This window comes from Saimiri boliviensis, chromosome 14, assembly GCF_048565385.1.
Source record: "Saimiri boliviensis isolate mSaiBol1 chromosome 14, mSaiBol1.pri, whole genome shotgun sequence".
In the NCBI taxonomy this organism is placed as follows: domain Eukaryota; kingdom Metazoa; phylum Chordata; class Mammalia; order Primates; family Cebidae; genus Saimiri; species Saimiri boliviensis.
This window is the reverse complement of record NC_133462.1, coordinates 38,092,337-38,109,796: the sequence shown is the minus strand read 5'-3', so window position 1 is coordinate 38,109,796 and position 17,460 is coordinate 38,092,337. Positions and strand designations below refer to the sequence as shown.

At 52.8% G+C, this 17,460-nt stretch overlaps 1 protein-coding gene across 5 annotated transcripts in view; it reads right to left on the bottom strand.

The window, feature by feature from the left end:
- Nucleotides 1-9,331, bottom strand: part of ADAMTS10 (ADAM metallopeptidase with thrombospondin type 1 motif 10) — a 30,454-nt gene extending 21,123 nt beyond the window's left edge. For 3 of the 5 annotated variants that reach the window (XR_012513451.1, XM_074384678.1, XM_074384680.1), the window contains exons 1-3: nt 6,276-9,056; nt 3,029-3,375; nt 2,059-2,215 (exon numbers count right to left, since the gene is read on the bottom strand). Coding sequence is in view for 4 of the 5 variants with exons in the window: in XM_074384678.1 (XP_074240779.1) it covers nt 2,059-2,215; nt 3,029-3,375; nt 6,276-6,570 (799 nt within the window). In the remaining variant the exon portion in view is untranslated. Of the gene's footprint in view, nt 1-2,058; nt 2,216-3,028; nt 3,376-3,633; nt 3,821-6,275; nt 9,057-9,188 lie in introns of those variants that run through there. The other 2 variants (XM_074384679.1, XM_039466376.2) reach the window with 2 other exon arrangements.
- Between the last annotated feature and the right edge of the window lie 8,129 nt (nt 9,332-17,460).

Here is a 17,460-nt window from a genome sequence, read left to right as displayed (position 1 = left end):
TGTGTGTCTATAGGGCATCTTGGCAGTACCATGTCTATTTTTTTTTGCCAATGTCCTACTACTACCTGAGAATATTGTAATCTACCATGATGTCACTGTCCCACTGCCAAACTGTTGAGCTGAATCACAGCCTGACTTCTCCCATTGTTGGCTATAGAGCTATCCAGCTGTTCCACTGCCTGTATGCCAAGCTGTTCAGCCACCAGCCTGTCCCACTGCACAGCTGTCCAAAGGACACTGGCAGGACTGTCCCACAGCTAAGCTGGTTGGCTGAACCACTGTCTCATGATGACCAGAATGATTGTACAATCCACTGACAATTCCACTGCCCGAATGGAAGGGTGTGAACCAGCCTGTTTTGCTGTCTGAACTGTGTGCTTGGATGTCGCGCTGTCCTAGCTGAGCAACTCTCCAATCAACGCACTGCCCAGTTAAATCAGTTAGTTCTAACTACAATGCACTGCAGTTAGGACAATCATACTGCCTGATGCATTGCAACCAGACGGTCTCATGGACCACCCAACTGTGATCATGTGTTATCCACATTTTCGGTTTGTACAACCACTGTGGCTGTATGTCTACCTCAACATCCTCCTCACAGACTCTGATTATACATTTAATTCCGTATCACACTATTCTGCTTTTCCATCTAACATTCATCTGATTTTCTTTCTTGAAATGAAGTCTTGCTCTCTTGCCCAGAGTGGAGCGCAATGGTGCAATCTCGGCTCACTGCAACCTCTGCCTCCTGGGTTCAAGCGATTCTCCTGCCTCAGCCTCCCAAGTAGCTGGAATTACAGGTGTGTGCCACCATGCCTGGCTAACATTTTTCTATTTTTAGTAAAGATGGGGTTTTACCATGTTGGCCAGGTTGATCTTGATCTCCTGATCTCAAGTGATCTACTCGTCTCGGCCTCCCAAAATGCTGGGATAACAGGCATTAGCCACTGTGCCTGGCCCTGATTCTCTATATGTATCCTTTGAATCAGGATCTTGCTCCGTTGCCCACACTGGAGTGCAGTGGTGTGATCATGGCTCATTGCAGCCTCAACCTCCCTGGCTTAAGTGATCCTCCTGCCTCAGCCTCCCAAGTAGTTGGGACTACAGGAGTGCACACCACACATGGCTAATTTTAAAATTTTTTTGTTGAGATGGTATCCCACTACATTGCCCATGCTATTCTCAAACTCCTGGGCTCAAGCGATCCTCCTGCCCCAGTCTCCGAAAGTGCTAGGATTACAGGTGTGAGCCACCATGCCCGGCCTGACCTGGTTTCCTAGCAGTACAATTGTGCTGGTAAATATTTTGTTGGTATGTAGCTTTCCTACTCTCATTTCCTAAACGCCTGATTGTACAACCATCCTTCTACCAGTCTGATTGTAAATCTGGCCTTAGGCTGTATAACTGCTGGAGTATCTGATACAAACACCACACTAACTGTCTGATAAGACAATAATCCTAGAGAAAGAATGGTTGTATACCTGAACACCTGTCTGGCTGTCTTACTCACTGCTGGGCCAGCTGACTATAGCAGGGATAGATTATTCCATTGCTTTACTGGTTTGCTGTCTGAGGATACGTCTCTGCTATCTTGGATGGAACTCCCTAATTTTTTTTCTGAGATGGAGTCTTACTCTGTCACCCAGGCTCGAGTGCAATGGCATGATCCCAGTTCACCGCAAACTCTCCCTCCGGGGTTCAAGCAGTTCTCCAGCCTCAGTCTCCCGAGTAGCTGGGATTACAGACACCCACCACCATGCTCGGGTAATTTTTGTATTTTTAGTAGAGATGGGTTTCACCTTGTTGGCCAAACTGGTTTCGAACTCCTGACCTCAAGTGATCTTCCTGCATTGGCCTCCCCAAGTGCTGGGATTACAGGCGTGAGCCACTGCGCCTGGCCGGAACTCCCTAATTATTTCACATGTCCCGTTCTCAGCAGTTCCAATCTTCCCCTCACAAAGCTGCCTGCTGACTTTCTGGATGAAAAGACATTGCTGCCTCAAAGGAAAGATACTGTGTAGCCAGCCCCTATACCCATCCCCGGGAAGACCGATGTACCTCTCACTCCACAGGCTGTGTCCAGGTGGGGGTGACGCAGAGAGGAGCGCTTGTACACCACATGTGGTCCACCTTCCTCCGGGCCCCGAGAACCCTTGGGCCCACCTTGCAGTGGCTCAATCAGGTACTCTTCCTCGTCTGCCACAATCAGGCCATGCTGGGTTTTGGGGAGTGGGACAGAAAGCTCTCAGAATCAAGTTCTGAAGCTTAGGACCCCTGGGACCTTCTCTCTGTCTTTATGATTTCATTATCAGGTTTATTTTGCTATTTCTTTTCCTTTTTTCTTTTTGGTATAGGTAATTAGTATCTATACTATTTCTTTCTTTTCTTTTTCTCTTCTTTTTTTGGAGACAAGGTCTCACTGTGTTATCCAGGCTGGAGTGCAGTGGTGCAATCATAGCTCACCGCAGCCTCAATCTCCTGGATTCAAGTGATTCTCTTGCCTCAGCCTGAGGAGCTGGGACTGTAGGAGTACACCAATATATCTGGCTAATTTTTAAATATTTAAATTTATTTTTTCATAGAGATGGGGTTCTACTATATTGCTCAGGCTGGTCTCAAATTCCTGGCCTCAAGTCATCCTCCTGCCTTGGCCTCCCAAAGTGCTAAGATTACAAGCATGAGCCACCATGCTCAGCCTCTAATTTCTTTTTAGTTAATGATATATATGTGCATGTATGTGCGTATGTGTATACATATACATACACATACATACATATATAAAAATATATTTATAAATGCATAAGTATATATATATAGATGCTTAGCTTATTAATTTTCAGCCTTGCCTAAGGCTATACATTTTCCTCCAACTACTGCTTTAGCTGCACCCCAAAAGTACTGATTCGCTCAAAATACTTTAAAAAAATGTCCCACTATCATTCCTTCTCTGCCGTCTATGTAGAAGTGTTTTTCTTAACTTCCAAACTTGTAGGCATTTCTCCCCCACTTTCCAGAATCTTCAGCTCACCAGGCCTCCACAGGTGCTGATGGCCACATGGGAGCTGCTGGCCTGGCCCTGCAGGTGACCAGCGTAGAGGCAGTGGGGTCGTGCGGCCCTCTGCCAGGCCAGGCCCTCCCGTGTCCAGTACTCCACGGAGACGTGCCCTGCCAGTAGTTGGGAGCTTCGGGTCAGGTTCAGCAGGAAGTGGGTGCTGGGTGCGGCCACCTTGTAGAAGAGGCGGGACTCGGCTGTGGCCCCCGTGCCCCGGCGCTGCCTCCGGGGAGCATGTGGAGAGAAGGCCAGCAGTGCCCCGTTGTGGTCCACACGGGTGGGGAAGGCGATCTCATAGCTCTCCAGACTGGACAGGAACTCATCTGTGGGTAAGGGTCAGAGGCCTGGGTGGGCCCTGGTTTTAGTGGACTCGTGTCCTGGCTGTTAGGCTGCTGGAGCAAGTGACGCTGGCCTCACTGACCCCCAAAATCCAGGGAGTTGGCTGCAAGGCTCCCGCCTGTTGACCCCAGGGCCTTCCCCCGCTGACCCCCATCCCAGCCCCCAGTACCTCTTTCTGTTGAAGCCCAACTGGTCTCAAATTTTTAGCTCCCTCCCCACCGCCACCACCAGACTTCCCCTACCTTGAGACCGGAAGGCGTGCGTGACCTCGAAGGTGAGGCCCAGCCCCAGGGCAAGGGCCCAGCGGAGGATCTGGCAGGCAGGAGCCATAGAGGCCACGTGTCCACATGTCTCTCCCCAGCCCCGGCTGCCGGCAGCCCCCACAGTGCCGCCTCCCCTGTTCACAGCCTGCGCAGCATCACCGGGCTCCTGGGAGGGGGGAGCCAGGTAAGGGGGCGCCTGGTCCCGCTGTCCAGCACAACCAATGCCAAGGCCAACCATGGCCAAAGCTTTCCACCTGACTCTGAAGATTCTGAATACATCTTCTCATTCAGTCACTCCCCTCTCCCCACTCCCCTTGCAATCCTTCCTACACTCCTACAAGAGGACAGGCAGGGACTGGGATGCTGGGGAGTACGTCCTAAGTGCCAGCAACTTGCCCCAGTCACCTAGGATGGAGTGCAGTGGTGTGATTGTAGCTCACTGCAGCCTCCACATCCTGGGCTCAAACAATCCTCATGTCTCTGCCTCCCAAGTAGCTGAGATTGCAGGTGTATGCCACCACACCTGGCTAATTTTTTTTTTTTTTTTTTTTTTAGATGGAGTCTGGTTCTGTCACCCAGGCTGGAGTGCAATGGTGCAATCTTGGCTTACCACAACCTCCGCCTCCCTGGTTCAAGTGATTCTCCTGCCTCAGCCTCCCCAGTAGCTAGGATTACAGGCGTGTGACACCACGTCTGGCTATTTTTAATTTTTGTATTTTTAGTAGAGACGGGATTTCACTGTGTTAGGCCAGGATGGTCTCGATCTCCTGACCTTGTGATCCACCCACCTTGGCCTCCCAAGGTGCTGGGCGTGAGCCACCGCACCCGGCCTAATGTTTTTGTTTTATTGGAGAGACAGGGGTCTCACTTTGTTGCCCAGGCTGATCTTGAACTCCTGGCCTCAAGTGATCCTTCCACCTGGCCACCCAAAGGACTGAGATTACAGGCATGAGTCACTGCACCCAGCCCACCATTGCATTTCATTTCAAAGTAACCGAGGTTAAAGTCATCACACTTTTTTTTTTGAGATGGGAGTCTCACTCTGTTGCCCAGGCTGGACTGTAATGGTGCGATCTTGGCTCACTGCAACCTCCGCCTCCCAGGTTCAAGCGATTCTCCTGCCTCAGCTGCCTGACTAGCTGGGACTACAGGCATGTGCCAACACGCATGGCTAATTTTTTGTATTTTTAGTAGAGAGGGGGTTTCACCATGTTGGCCAGGCTGGTCTCGAACTCCTGACTTCGCATCACACTCTTTTTATAGATGAGGAAATAGACTCAGGAGTGATAGAGTTTGCCCAGTGTCACACTGCTAGAAAGTGGTGCAACCTGGGTTCATTCATTGATGGAGGATGGATGGGGGCATGACAGTCAGGCATGCTAAGGATAGCAGCCCCTACCTGCCCTAGCCCTGTGGGGTTCAGTCTCTTAAGAGTGACAGATGACAGTCAGGGGAATGGAGAAGAGTTCAGGTTGTGACATAGTCTGTAGAAGGTATCAATGGGGAGACTGGGAAGCAGAGTTCAAAGCATGAGATCAGTGGTGTGAAGAGACGGGAGGGTGCACCAGGAGGGGAAACAGGAAGGTCAAAGGCTTGAAGGTGGGGTAGAGCCTGGCATGGACCCCGGCAGGGGGGGTGCAGGAGAGGAAGGGGAGGCTGGCACTTGAAGGCTTGGGTGGCCAGTGTGAGTTTTCAAGCCAGCTTAAAGCTAAGGCTAGTACTCCAGTCCCACAGCCTCTCAATATTCCCACCCACGCACCCAGTCAGTCCTGGGCCCTATCTGTGGAGTCTCCGAAATGGGTAGCATGGTCCGACCCACCCACCCTGAGCCTTTCCTCTGCCCTGTGTTTCCTTCCTTCTTCTCTTTTCAGATTATTTTCAAGGCTCCAGGCCAGCCCGCCCTGCAGGTCTCAGTCCCTCCAGCATCTGCCCCAGACCAGCCTGCCGCAGACACCCGAAGCAGGCCACCGCCCTGTGCCAAACCCCTCTTTCTCCACCCTCCCGTCTCCGCCCTTCTCCTCCTCTGTGCAAAATCCCTCAATCACAGTCTTGTTTTCTTTGCAGCCCAGCCAAGTCTGAGAGTCCAAGTCTGAGAGTCAATCCCCAAACAGGGCAGTGCAGCCCCAAGGGAGGGAAGGAGCCAGGTTTTTGCCAAGTTGCTGATGGACCGAGAAGCCCGCATTCTCCACTTCTGCTTGGAACCCTCCAGTGATGGGAGGCTCACTCACAGATACAGTGACCCTATTGCACACTTTAGCTAGGCTAATGCCCATTCCTTTTGTTGTTGTTCATTTGTTTGTTTGTTTGTTTGAGAGGGAGTCTCCCTCTGTCGCCCAGGCTGGAGTGCAGTGGTGTGATCTTGGCTCACTGCAACCTCCGCCTCCCGGGTTCAAGTGATTTTCCTGCCTCTGCCTCTCGAGTATCTGGGACTACAGGTGCGCACCACCACGCCCAGCTAATTTTTGTAGTTTTAGTAGAGATGGGGTTTCACCATGTTGGCCAGGCTGGTCTCGAACTCCTGACCTCATGATCCGCCTGCTTCCGTCTCCCAAAGTGCTGGGATTACAGGCATAAGCCACTGTGCCTGGCCTCTTTTTTTTTTTTTTTTTTTTTTTTTTTACCTTTTGGGGGCTTCAGTTGGTTGGAGTAGTGTTGGGCTCCTGTACGGATCCTTCCCTCGCCTGCTCCCTGCACCTGGGCCTCTCTGGGCCTTGGTTTCTTCTTCTTTGGAGCCTGGGCAGGGAGGGGCCAAAGAGGAGCCAGGCTGATCTTCAGCACTGACCCGAGTCTGTAGCTCAGGGATCGCTGAGGAAATTCTGCCCCTCTCTCTGCCCCTGAAGAACTTCCCTTGAACTTTTTCTTTCTTCTGTTACTAACGAACCCCTCCAACAAGGCCCGCCTCCTCTCCCTCTCCATCTCTTCTTGCTTCTCCCTTATTCCTTCTTTGCAGGTGTCAACCAACTCCCAAATCAAGGCCCTTCCTGGTTGGGAACGTCTGATGCCCCCCTCCTACCCGAAGCCACCCCTGAAAGGGAGCAACATACACGTTGCAAGTGAAGCAGGGGCCTCCCCCACGTCTCCACTGGCTCCTTCCCTCCTCTCCTGTTCTTGCTTTGCCAGGCCTGGTGCCCCATCCTCCTTCAGGGGCTCTCTCTGGTCTTGTCTAGAGTGTCTTTGGGTCTGTCCCGGTCCCCCTAACACTCCCAGTCCTCATCACTGTCCTCTGAAGTGAGGCGCTCCTCCCAAAACCCTCACACCTGCTTCTGTGCTTTGGACTGAGGTAGGGGGTGAGGGACAAGGCTTGGGACATTGTGGAAGGACCCAGCATAGGGGGTGGGGGCAGGGGCAGGGGCCTCACCTGTGCACAATGCATGGGGTCGGGGGAAGAGGGGGTGTGCCGAAGGCTCACAGGTGTCTGAGCTGGGGCCCTGCTCACAAGGTGCTGGAGAGGTGTGACACAGCCCAGGGTACTGGGTGGTGGGGGGACATGAACAGGGCAGTGCGTCTGGGGCAGAAGATGAAGCTTGAGGGGGGCTTGGGGACAGAGATGGTTGGCAACAGGATGTCAGAGAGGGATCTGCACTGTGGCGTGTGTGTGACTATGTGTGTGTATTACATGTGTGTGCATTACAGCATGCGAGTGTGTGGCCCTGTGTAAGCATGTGACTGCATGTATGTCTCACATGTGACTGCATTCGAGACCCTGTGTGGGAACGTGTGACTGCATGTGTATTACAGCATGTGTGTGACCCTGTGAGCATGTGACTGCATGTGTATTACAGCATGAGTGTGTGACCCTGTATGTAAGCGTGACTGCATGTGTATTACAGCATGTGAGTGACCCTGTGTGTGACTGTGTGACTTCATGTGTGTTACAGCATGAGTGTGTGACCCTGTATGTGAGCATGACTGCATATGGGTTACAGCATGTGAGTGTGTGACCCTGTGTGTGTCTGTGAGCAAGTAACTGCATGTGTATTATAGCATGAGTGTGTGACCCTCTGTGTGACCCCGTACGTGAGCATGTGACTAAATGTGGATTACAGCATGTGTGTGTGTGAGACCCTGTGTGTATGTGTGTGACTGCATGTGTATTACAGCATGTGAGTGTGTGACTCCGTGTGTGTGTGTACCCAGGCCTGGCCATTCCTCCAGCCCCTCCTCCCTGAAGGCAGGAGGGAGGTGGCCAGCGTGGGGGAGGGTGCCAGGCCTGGAGGAGGAAATGCCTCTGGGAAATGGAAATGGCTTAGAAACAGAGGATCAGTCCGATCCTATCCGAGGATCCTAGAGGGACCCTCAGCTCCACACCCAGACCTCTCCCGCCAGGCTCGGGGGACAGGGCCGACGGCAGGTCCCCTGTAGAGGCCAAGGCCGCGTCTGCCCAGGCAGAGGCCCCAGCCTGCCGGCTGCTGGCCTCCTCCCGCTGCACATCTGGCCGGGCCGGCAGGAGGCAGCCCCTGCCCGGAGAGCAGACAAAGGCCCAGCTGGGGCCTGCGGGAGGAGGGGGCCGCCGCCCGGGCTGGTCCCCCACCACCCGCCGCTAATTAAAGGCCCTCAGCCCGACCGCTGGAGACACCCTGAGATAGACGGCTACGGCCTCAGTGACCAACTCAGGGGAAGTGGGCGGCGCCACTCCCACACCCAGACACACAAACACACACTGGCAGCGACACACACACACACACACACACACACACACACACACACCCCGTGCAGCCAGAGACCGGCGCTGGGGCACTGCAGACCCGCAAAAGACGCCAGGACGCCTCCCCTGAAGATACACACGCCAACAGGCTCAGTGCATACTCACAAACACATGAAGACACAACCACACACTCCCAGACATGTGTAAACACGTACACACTCATGTACACACTCATTTACCCACGCACACAAGGGACAAGCCAGAGAAACACACGGACACACAAATACGCACACCCGGGGCCTACACACACAGAAACACACACATACACACAGACAACCCAAGGAGACACACAGGCCTATACTCGGACATATACACACTCATTTGCATGCTCACACCAGACCAGAGACAAACTCGAAAATCTTAGACATGGACCCAGACACCCCCCACGCACCAGACACACACAGGCATTTACACACACATCACACACACACACGCACAGATGCTTGTGGACACACACACAAACCCAGACACACACACTCACTTCTAAATCTGCGTGCACACAGCAAACCCCTATGCGCACACACTGAACACACACACAGGCAGACACACAACAGAGACGCATCCCCAGACACTGACACACACGGAATGCACAACCACTTTGCCCCTACGTGGACGGCCACAGACACACACCCCCCAAACCAACCCACGGCCACCCCGGGCGCGATCAGTGGCGCGCGCGCACTTGGGGACCTCCGGCACTGACCCGAGTCGCACAGCAGGACGCCCTCCCCCATCCAGGGCACCAGATCCCCGCGGCCTCACCGCCCGATGAGGACACACAAAATCCCACTGAGTCATGCACCCCCGGGCCCCCCGCCCGCCCCGCTACCTGCGCCGCGCCCGGGCCCTCCGCGCCGTGGCCGCCGCCGTCTCGCCGCCCCGCGCGCGCAGGAAGGGAGGGAGCGAGCGAGCGCGGCGGCGTGGCCGGGGGAGGGGGCGCGGGGAAGGCACTTCCTGAGCCGCCTGCCAGGGTTATAAAAAAACCCCCAAACCGCGCGCGGCCAGAAACCCCGCCCGCCCGCCGCCGCCCGGCCTGGGCCGCTGGCTGGACCCCAGCCAGGGACCCGGGAACTCGGGCTGCCCCGCCCGGGACCAGCGCCCCCGCTGCCCGGGAGAGGGCTGGGGAATCGCGGGGGCGGGGAGGGGACGAAGCGGGGGAAATCGAGTGGGGGCGGGGAGAATGGGCGAGGGAGGGGAGAAATAATCAGGTGGGGGATGGGGATGGAGGCAGAATTGGGTGGGTGGGGGTTCGGGGAAAGGGAGGAAGAGGAGGAGGGAGAGGTTGGGGGAGGGCGAAGTATGAATGGAAGGGGGTAGGGGGCGATGGAGGCGTGGAGGAAGGGGCTGAGTTGAGTAGGGGGAGGTGGAGGCCTTGGAGGAGGGGGCTGAGTTGGGTGGGGGGAGGTGGGGATTTGCAGGAGGGACTGAGTTGGGTAGGGGGAGGTGGAGGCATGGGGGATGAGGCTGACTTGGGTGGGGGGACGTGCGGGCCTGGGGGAAGGGGCTGATTGGATGAGGGAGGTGGGGGCCTGGATAAAGGGGCCGATTGGGTGGGGGAGGTGGGGGCCTGGAGGAGGGGGCTAAATTGGGTTGGGGGGTGTTGGGAAGGAGTGGAGGGGGTAAGGAATGGGGCCTTCGGAGGGATGGGAGCATGGGGTGGTAGAGTTGAGGAGGGGAGAACTCACTTCCCCACCAGCCTCTGCGGCATCAGGAACAGCTGTTATTTATTGAGGGCTGGGCCTGGCTCAAACCAGCATTTATTGGGTTCCTCCCGTGTGCCAGGCTTGGTGCCTGGGGCGGGAAATAAGTCCCAGCTCGGCCCCACCCTCCCTGAGCTCTTCAGGGGTTTGATGGGTCCTTGGCCTGGCCTTGGTCTCTGTGCCTTAACTCCTTCGACGTGATGTAGGCCTGGCTGGTCCCATTTCACAGATGAGGAAACTGAGGCCACAGAGAGGGGAAGAGTGAAAATTCTGTTGGAACGGGAGCCCTCTGTGTCTTGGTCACCCCTGGGTCTCGTTCCATAAAATGAACTAAAACATGAATAAGGAGGACCTGGATGGTTGGGGCAGGGCTGGGATTTGAACCCCAGGTGGCTGCTACAGTGCCTGGTTCCAGGGCAGGATGGTGACTCCCAGGCCTCACAAGTCCAGGCCTTTCCCGGGAACGCCCCCCAGGGAGCTGGCCAGAGCCTTGGCCTTGGCCTTCTCTGAGTCTGGGTTTACTCATCCACACCGTGGGGGTAATAACAGCCTTCGCAGGGCTGGAGTAGGGGGTGGAGGAGGGGTTTCATTCTGCAGCAAAGATTTGTTGTGACGCACTGGGTTCCGGGGACACAGCTGAGACCAGACAGGGCAGCTTCCCCACGCAGAGTTTTTCCTTTTAAACTTGGAATGACATGTCAGGACTCAGCATACAGTAGGTGCTGCATTAATACCAGACTCTTGGAGTTCTCACCACACTACCTTACCCCAACCTCCTGGGACTCCAGGCTAGACTAGAGGGGCAGCCTCCACCCTCCTGTTTGCTCCATAAGCTCACTCCTTCCCACCAGGGCCTCTCAGGGCGGGCTGGAGGGGCAGCATTTGAGGAATGTGTCTTAAATCAGCCATTTCTGGCCTTTGCTGACCGTTCTTGCACTGCCTATGTGGGGCTCTCTTCCTCCATCAAAGAGGAGGTGACTCCTTTTCTTGGTTTGCCTTAGATGATAAAGGTTCCCACTGTTAGCCTCATGACTGGCCCAGCCACCTGTCCCTACTTTATTTTTTTTTTCGGAGTCTTGTTATATCACCCAGGCCAGAGTACGATCTTGGCTCACTGCAACCTCTGCCTCCCAGGTTGGTTCAGGCAATTCTCCTGCCCCAGCCTCCCAAGTAACTGGGAATATAGGCCTGCGCCACCATGTCCAGCTAATTGTATTTTTAGTAGAGATGGAGTGTACCATGTTGGCCAGGCTGATCTCAAACTCCTAACCTCAAGTGATTCGACTGCCTTGACCTTCCAAAGTGCTGGGATTAGAGGCGTAAGCCACCATGCCTGGCCCACCTGTCCCTCCTCTTAATGATGGGTGGTTTCCAGACCACACTGGGAATTTCACAGCTGCTTAGAGCCAGGCGCTCCCAGGTTCTGGCACTTCCTAGCTGTGAAACCTCTCATTATAATTACTCTGTGAAACTTTGACGCTAAGTCCACTACTTCCCACCGCAGCCTCAGGCTTTGCTGGGGGAGTCTCTTTTTTTCCTTGAGGGTGTATGGGCCTCTGAGGCCTGGCAGATTGTGTAGGGGATGGCACTGTCCACACCTGAAGCTCCCAGTGAGCTGTGTTGGGGCTTTTCCAGTGAATCTTGGAAAGCAGACCTTTGTGTCTTTTTCATTTGAGATAAGATCTTGCTCTGTTGCCCAGGCTAGAGTGAGGTGGTGTGTTTATAGCACACTGCAGCCTTGCGCTCCTTGGCTCAGGTGATTCTCCCACCTCAGCTTCCTGAGTATCTGGGACTACACATGTGAGCCACCATGCCCAATCAAGTTCTTTTAAAAAAAAGTTTTGGTTTTTTTTTTCTCAGATAGTCTTGCTCTGTCACCCAGGTTGGAGTAAAGTGGGATGATCTCGGCTCATTGCAACCTCCACCTCCCAGGTTCAAGTGATTCTCCTGTCTCAGCCTTCCGAGTAGCTGGGATTGCAATCACAAGCCACCATGCCCAGCTAATTTTTGTATTTTTAGTAGAGTTGGGGATTTGCCATCTTGGCCAGGCTGGTCTTGAACTTCTGTCTTTAAGTGATCCACCCACCTCAGCCTCCTAAAGTGTTGGAATTGCAGGTGTGAACCACCTTACCTGACCTCAAAGTGTAGAGACAGGTTTTCTCTCTATTGCTCAGGCTGATCTTGAACTCCTGGCCTCAAGCAGTCTCCCTGCCTTGGCTTCCCAAAGTGCTGCGATACAGAGCTATGAGCCAACATACCTGGCCTGACTTTTGTGTCTTGAGTGGGATGGATTTGAAGCTGAGTCCTTATCTTAAGACAGCAGCCTCTTACATGGAGGAAGCCAGCTGGGAGCAGTGGCTCACGCCTGTAATCTTAGCACTTTGAGAGGCCAAGGCAGGTCGATTGCTTGAGCTCAGGAGTTTGGGACCAGCCTGGACAACATGGCCTGACACCATCTCTATTAAAAATACAGAGAAGTGGGGCCGGGCACGGTGGCTCAAGCCTGTAATCCCAGCACTTTGGGAGGCCGAGGCGGGTGGATCACAAGGTCAAGAGATTGAGACCATCCTGGTCAACATGGTGAAACCCCGTCTCTACTAAAAATACAAAAAAAATTAGCTGGGCATGGTGGCACGTGCCTGTAATCCCAGCTACTCGGGAGGCTGAGGCAGGAGAATTGCCTGAACCCAGGAGGCGGAGGTTGCGGTGAGCCGAGATCGCGCCATTGCACTCCAGCCTGGGTAACAAGAGTGAAACTCCGTCTCAAAAAAAAAAAAAAAAAATACAGAGACATAGTCAGGGCCAATGGCAGGGGATGGAGGGGACACAGAGTCTCGCTTGGTCGCTCAGGCTGGAGTGTAATGGTGCAATCTTGGCTTACTGTAACCTCTGCCTCCTGGGTTCAAGCGATTCTCCTGTCTCACCCAGCCTCCTGAGTAGCTGGGATTACAGGCGATGATGATACAGAGAAATAGCTAGGGCATGGTGGTGCGTGCCTGTGGTCTCAGCTACTAGGGAGGCTGAGGTGGGAGGTTGCTGTGAGCTGAGATTGAGCCACTGCACTTCTGCCTGGGCAAAAGAGTGAGACTGTCTTAAAAAAAAAAAAAAATGAATGAAGTCATCAGATGGAGGAGAGTAATGGCTCTGGGGCCATCATCATTTGAACCCAGAGCAAGCTGTACCTGAAGCCCATAGCTGGACTTTAATCCAGTCACACTCTTTGTTGAGCACTATATTGTGTCAGGTGCTGATCCAGGTATTGGGGACACATCCAGGAACAATAATCTCCACCCCACAAAGGTCACTCTCATGCCTCAAGGCCTTTGCCCTTGCTGTTCCCTCTGCCTGGAACACCCTCCCTCCCCACTCCCTATATTCCATGGCCAATTCTGTTTCACATTTGAAGTTTTTTTTTTTTTTTCTTTTAAAGACAGAGTCTTGCTCTGTCACCCAGGCTGGAGTGCCGTGGTGTGATCTCAGCTCACTGCAACCTCTGCTTTCTGGGTTCAAGCGATTCTCCTGCCTTTGTCTCCCGAGTAGCTGGGATTACAGGCGCACACCACCACCCCTGGCTAATTTTGGTATTTTTAGTAAAGATGGGATTTTGCCATGTTGGCCAGGCTCGTCTCAAACTCCTGACCTCAAGTGATCTGCCTGCTTCGGCCTCCCGACATGCTGGGATTACAGGCGTGAACCACTGCACCTGGCAGTCTTTCAAGTTTTGATTCAAACATTTCCTTAGGGAGGCCAGGCCTACACTGATCCCCCCACTTCAACATGACACTCCCACGGGCTTTCTATTCTTACGCCCCGATTTATTTTACTCTTAGCACGAGTCACTGCCAGATGTACTCTGTGGAATACTTACATCTGCTGACTTTCTGTGTCTCCCACCAGAATGCCAGCTCTGTGAGGGAAGGGGTTTTTGTCTGTGTGGCCCACAGCAGTCTCTGTGGTGCCTAGCAAGACCTCACCCACAGTTAGTGTCCACCGGTCCAGCCTGGCCAAGATGGCGAAACCCTGTCTCTACTAAAAATACAAAAATTAGCTGGGCTTGGTGGTGGGCTTCTGTAATCCCAGCTACTGAGGGGGCTGAGGCAGAGAATTTCTTTAACCCAGTAGGCGGAGGTTGCAGTGAGCCAAGATCACACCACTGCACTCTAGCCTGGGTGACAGAGAAAGACTCTGTCTCCAAAAAAAAAAAAAAAAAAAGACTCACTAGTAAATAAAACGGCTCTCAGAAGAGGTGAGAATGACATTGTTTTTTTCTTTTTCTTTTTTGCAGGGGATGGAGTCTGGCTCTGTCACCCACACTGGAATGTGGTGATCTCAGCTCACTGCAACCTCTGCCTCTTGGGTTCAAGTTATTTTCCTGCCTCAGCCACCTGAGTAGTGGGATTAGGCGCACGCCACCATACCCCACTAAAATTTGTGTATATATATATATATATATATATATATATATATATATATTTAGTAGAGACGGGGTTTCACCATGTTGGTCAGGCTGGTCTTGAACTCCTGACCTCATGATCCCTCCCAAAGTGCTGGAATTACAGGCGTGAGCCACTGTGCCGAGCCGGCATTGTGGTTTGAATGTGAAGAAGGAAAGCCTGTTACTGGAAATAAAAAAATTAGTTGGGCAGAGTGGTGCGTACCTGTTGTCCCAGCTACTTGGGAGGCTGAGGCTGGAGGATCACTTGAGCCAGGGAATTCGAGGTTGCTGTGAGGCTGTGATCGTGCTACTGCACTCCAGCCTAGGTGGCAGAGTGAGACCCTGTCAAAAAAAAAAAAAAAAAAAAAAAAGGCAATGTTGGGGTGAAGGCATTCGAAGAGGAGCGCACAGTAACTGCAGAGTTCCTGTGGCCATTTTCTTTTGATTTAAACCAACTTGGACTGACTTTAAAAAAAATTGTTTTTTGGATTCTTTGCAACCTTTAGAATCCTGAGTGATGTGCTGTCTAGGGATGCAGTACTGAAGCTCTGCCACAGGAGGGCGCAATGGAACCCCATTGTTGCCCTTGGACGGTAGGAACCAGGAAAAAATAAATGATGATACACGTGATAATGATGGCGAGGGAGCATTGGCTGCGAGGTCTGTCTTAACGTCACGACAGCCTTACAAGGTAGGTGCCCATCTTGCAACTGAGGAAACAAGCCCAGAGAGGTTGAGTAACTTGCTCAAGGTCACTCAGCTAGGAGTGGTAGAACCAGAATAGAACAAGCAAGGTAAAAGTCAGATGATCTAACCTTTTATCGGGGAGGCAGGTGAGCTTTGATGCTGAAGACCTTTGCCTGGGATGGGGGAAGAGGGAGTCTTGAAGGGACCCTGGGATCATTGTGCCGAGGGGTGACCCTTTTCCCAGTAGCTGGAGCTCCCATCTCTCTTTCTCTCTTTTTTTGAGATAGGGTCTTACTCTGTTGCCCAGGTTGGAGTGCAGTGGTGCACTCATGATTCACTGCAGCCTCAATTTCCCAGGCTCAAGCAATTCTTCTGCCTCAGCCTCTGCCTCAGCCTCCCAGGTAACTGGGACTACAGGCATGCACTATTTTGTCTGGCTATTTTGTTTTGTTTGTTTTGAGATGGAGTCTCACTGTATTGACCAGGCTGGAGTGCAGTGGCACAGTCTCGGCTCATTGCAACCTCGCCTCCCAGGTTCAATCAATTCTCTTGCCTCAGCCTCCCAAGTAGCTGGGACTATAGGTGCCTGCCACCACACCTGGCTAATTTTCTATATTTTTAGTAGAGACGGTGTTTCACCATGTTGGCCAGGATGGTCTCACTCTCCTGACCTCATGATTTGCCTGCCTTGGCCTCCCAAAGTGCTGGGATTACAGGCATAAGCCACTGTACCTGGCCTTCTGTCTGGCTATTTTTTAAAAAAAATTTGTAGGCCGGGCGCAGTGGCTCAAGCCTGTAATCCCAGCACTTTGGGAGGCCGAGGCGGGTGGATCACGAGGTCAAGAGATCGAGACCATCCCGGTCAACATGGTGAAATCCCGTCTCTACTTAAAAAAATACAAAAAATTAGCTGGGCATGGTGGTGCGTGCCTGTAATCCCAGCTACTCAGGAGGCTGAGGCAGGAGAATTGCCTGAACCCAGGAGGCGGAGGTTGCGGTGAGCCGAGATTGCGCCATTGCACTCCAGCCTGGGTAACCAGAGCGAAACTCCGTCTCAAGAAGAAAAAAAAAAAATTTGTAGAGACAGGGTCTTGCTATGTTGCCCAGACTGGTCTCAAACCCCTGGGCTCATGTGATATCCCCCACCTCAGTCTCCTGAGTAGTTGAGCATGTGCCAATTATTTCTTTTTGTTGAGATGGGGTCTTGCTATGTTGCCCAGGCTGGCCTTGAACTCCTGGGCTCAAGTGATCCTCCCGCCTTGGTCTCCCAAAGTCCCAGGATTACAGGCATGAGTCACTACATCTGACAATGGAACTCCCAACCCCTAACCCATCTGCTGGATGTTTTCTCCCAGCTCCGTGGCTTGGAGTTCCCCTAGATACGGAGATAAATCATGCCCACCCAAAGTCAATTGAAATCAAAATTCACCTCCAAGTTTCAGGGGGAGGGAAGGCTTAGGCAGTTAAAGAGGGGGAGGAAGGGAGTTTCAAGCTGGGGGCACAGCCTGCCCCAAAGCCTGGACGTGGCAGAGAGGGAGGAGCAGGTGTCACAGTTTCCTATGGGATTTTCTTGGAGTGAATATTTACCTAAACCCCTCCTGGCAGAGTAAAGGAAACTCTCCCACCCACCCCCTCCTCTCTAAATTCAAAACACACATTCATCTGCCTTCACTTGGATATCACAGATAATCTTATCTTGCAGGCTGAGCCTAGAATGATCTGAGGGCTGAGTCCACCCCCTTCACCCCTGTCCCATGCAGTTTTGGGGCCCAGAAGGGTTTGGTGGCTGCCAGGTTGGTGCCCTACAACAGTTGGAAGTCCCCATAGCTGGGAGCCCCCAGCTCTCTGGAGGTTTCCCATCCCACACAGCCCCTAAATGCTACACATGAGACATACTCGCCTCAAGCCCCTCTAGACCTAAGCCTTTACGCCTCTGTAAGGCTGGTCCTTCTGTAGAGTGATATGTCACAACTAATGTTTCATCCTCCTTCATCCTTTATTGCCAAGGACTGGGGGTTCACATCCCACCTTGCCAATCTTTGACCGTTGTTTAAACTTCTCTGCCCCTCAGTTTTCTCATCTGGGAAATGGGCTTAATCATAGATGGCTGTGAGGATTCAATGCTATTAATGGTAAAGTGCTTATCACCATAGCCCCAGGCACAAAGTAAGTGGTAGCAATTATGATTATTTCTGTTTTTGTTGTTACTATTTATTATTTTTTTATTTTTATTTTTTGAGATGGAGTCTCGATCTGTCACCCAGGCTAGAGGGCAGTGG